Source organism: Oncorhynchus kisutch, linkage group LG16, assembly GCF_002021735.2.
Source record: "Oncorhynchus kisutch isolate 150728-3 linkage group LG16, Okis_V2, whole genome shotgun sequence".
In the NCBI taxonomy this organism is placed as follows: domain Eukaryota; kingdom Metazoa; phylum Chordata; class Actinopteri; order Salmoniformes; family Salmonidae; genus Oncorhynchus; species Oncorhynchus kisutch.
Window position 1 is genome coordinate 10,026,236 of NC_034189.2, and position 3,201 is coordinate 10,029,436.

At 51.0% G+C, this 3,201-nt stretch overlaps 1 protein-coding gene across 1 annotated transcript in view; it reads left to right on the forward strand.

Annotated features, from left to right (window-relative positions):
* LOC109906178 (semaphorin-4F-like) overlaps positions 1-3,201 on the forward strand; it is a 19,057-nt gene that overhangs the window by 3,852 nt on the left and 12,004 nt on the right. The window contains 3 exon segments of the mRNA XM_031791763.1: positions 1,866-1,985; positions 2,116-2,133; positions 2,136-2,269. Coding sequence (XP_031647623.1) covers positions 1,866-1,985; positions 2,116-2,133; positions 2,136-2,269 — 272 coding nt within the window.

Consider the following 3,201-nt stretch of genomic DNA (forward strand, 5'->3'; position numbering starts at 1 on the left):
TACACACACACTGTACACACACACACTGTACACACCCACTGTACACACCCACTGTACACACACACTGTAGACACACACGCTGTACACACACACGGTACACACACACTGTACACACACACTGTACACACACTGTACACACACACTGTATACACACACACTGTATACACACGCTGTACACACACACTGTACACACATACGCTGTACACACACACTGTACACACACACTGTACACACACACACACTGTATACACACGCTGTAGACACACACCCTGTACACACACACTGTACACACACACTGTACACACACACACTGTACACACACACGCTGTACACACACGCTGTACACACACGCTGTACACACACACTGTACACACACACTGTACACACACACACTGTACACACACACTGTACACACACACTGTACACACACGCTGTACACACACTGTATGCACACTGTACACACACGCTGTACACACACACGCTGTACACACACACACTGTATACACACACACTGTACACACACACTGTACACACACTGTAGACACACGCTGTACACACACTGTACACACACACTGTACACACACACACTGTACACACACACACTGTACACACACTGTAGACACACGCTGTACACACACTGTACACACACACACTGTACACACACACTGTACACACACACTGTACACACACTGTAGACACACGCTGTACACACACTGTACACACACACACTGTACACACACTGTACACACACGCTGTACACACACACTGTACACATACGTTGTACACACACACTGTTGCACACACACACACACACTGTACAAACACACTGTACACACACACACACACACACTGTACACACACACACTGTACACACACACTGTACACACACACCACTGTACAAACACACTGTACACACACACTGTACACACACACACTGTACACACACACACTGTACACACACACGCTGTACACACACGCTGTACACACACATGCTGTACAAACACACTGTACACACACACGCTGTACACACACACTGTACACACACACACTGTACACAAACACACTGTACACACACACGCTGTACAAACACACTGTACACACATACTGTACACACACCCTGTACACACACATACTGTACACACACCCTGTACACACACACGCTGTACACACACCCTGTACACACATGCTGTACAAACACACTGACAGTGTGTCCTGTCTTGGGGTTGTTCTGGTACATCAAGCTGTCTCACTACAGAAACAGGAGATAGACTAGAGTCCTGTCCAGGGGTTGTTCTGGTACATCAAGCTGTCTCACTACAGAAACAGGAGATAGACTAGAGTCCTGTCCAGGGGTTGTTCTGGTACATCAAGCTGTCTCACTACAGAAACAGGAGATAGACTAGAGTCCTGTCCAGGGGTTGTTCTGGTACATCAAGCTGTCTCACTACAGAAACAGGAGATAGACTAGTGCATTGCTTGCTGTTTGGGGTTTTAGGCTGGGTTTCTGTACAGCACTTTGAGATATCAGCTGATGTACGAAGGGCTATATAAATAAATGTGATTTGATTTTGATTTGACTAGTGTCCTGTCCAGGGGTTGTTCTGGTACATCAAGCTGTCTCACTACAGAAACAGGAGATAGACTAGTGTCCTGTCCAGGGGTTGCTCTCTCTAGGCCGTTCTGACTCGGACAAGGCTAACTTACTAACTTGGCAAACACTAATACACACCAGAGTACACACTCGAATACACACTTTAATAGCAGTCCAACACACTCAATACACACCCTAATACATACTCTAATACTCACTCAGCTATGGCTACACCCCCCGGTCAATCTCTTTCTCTCTTTCTCTTTCTCTCTAGGAGGTATCTTGTACACGGCCGCCACGAGTAACTTCCTGGGAACGTTGTTCGATATCTCCCGGGCAACCGGACAGGAGCAGGAACGTATCCGCACCGAGAGATCCATCAACTGGCTCAGTGGTTAGAGGAGAACACACACACACACACGCATGCACGCGCACACGCACAGACACACACACACGCGCTGTGCTTCCCACACTCCTAAACCCACGTTGTTTATAGGTGTGTATGTGTGTGTCTCTCCCTGCAGACCCAGAGTTTGTGTCGTCGTGTTCATACAACAGGACGAAGACAACAACCCACAGGGTGAAGACAACAAGATCTACTTCTTCTTTACTGAGGTCGCCAAGGAGTACGACCTCTACACTAAGGTCAAAGTTCCCAGGGTCGCACGTGTCTGCAAGGTATGTCTATGGGGCAGAGGAGGTGGTGGTGGGGTCTGTCTATGGGGCAGAGGAGGTGGTGGTGGGGGTCTGTCTATGGGGCAGAGGAGGTGGTGGTGGGGGGTCTGTCTATGGGGCAGAGGAGGTGGTGGGGGGGGGGTCTGTCTATGGGGCAGAGGAGGTGTGGTGGGGGTCTGTCTATGGGGCAGAGGAGGTGGTGGCGGGGGGTCTGTCTATGGGGCAGAGGAGGTGGTGGGGGGGTCTGTCTATGGGGCAGAGGAGGTGGTGGTGGGGGTCTGTCTATAGGGCAGAGGAGGTGGTGGTGGGGGGTATGTCTATGGGGCAGAGGAGGTGGTGGTGGGGGTCTGTCTATGGGGCAGAGGAGGTGGTGGTGGGGGTCTGTCTATGGGGCAGAGGAGGTGGTGGTGGGGGTCTGTCTATGGGGCAGAGGAGGTGGTGGTGGGGTCTGTCTATGGGGCAGAGGAGGTGGTGGTGGGCGTCTGTCTATGGGGGCAGAGGAGGTGGTGGGGGGTCTGTCTATGGGGGCAGAGGAGGTGGTGGTGGGGGTCTGTCTATGGGGCAGAGGAGGTGGTGGTGGGGGTCTGTCTATTTGTTTGTCTCTTTGTCGTTGCTGGATCCTAGCAAATACATAGGACTCCCACTCCTCACATAGTTTTGGGTGAGACCATCCTAGCCTCCTCACATAGTTTTGGGTGAGACCATCCTAGCCTCCTCACATAGTTTTGGGGTGAGACCATCCTAGCCTCCTCACATAGTTTTTGGGTGAGACCATCCTAGCCTCCTCACATAGTTTTGGGTGAGACCATCCCTAGCCTCCTCACATAGTTTTGGGTAGAACCATCCTAGCCTCCTCACATAGTTTGGGGTGAGACCATCCTAGCCTCCACATAGTTTTGGGTGAGACCATCCTAGCCTCCTCACATAGTTTTGGG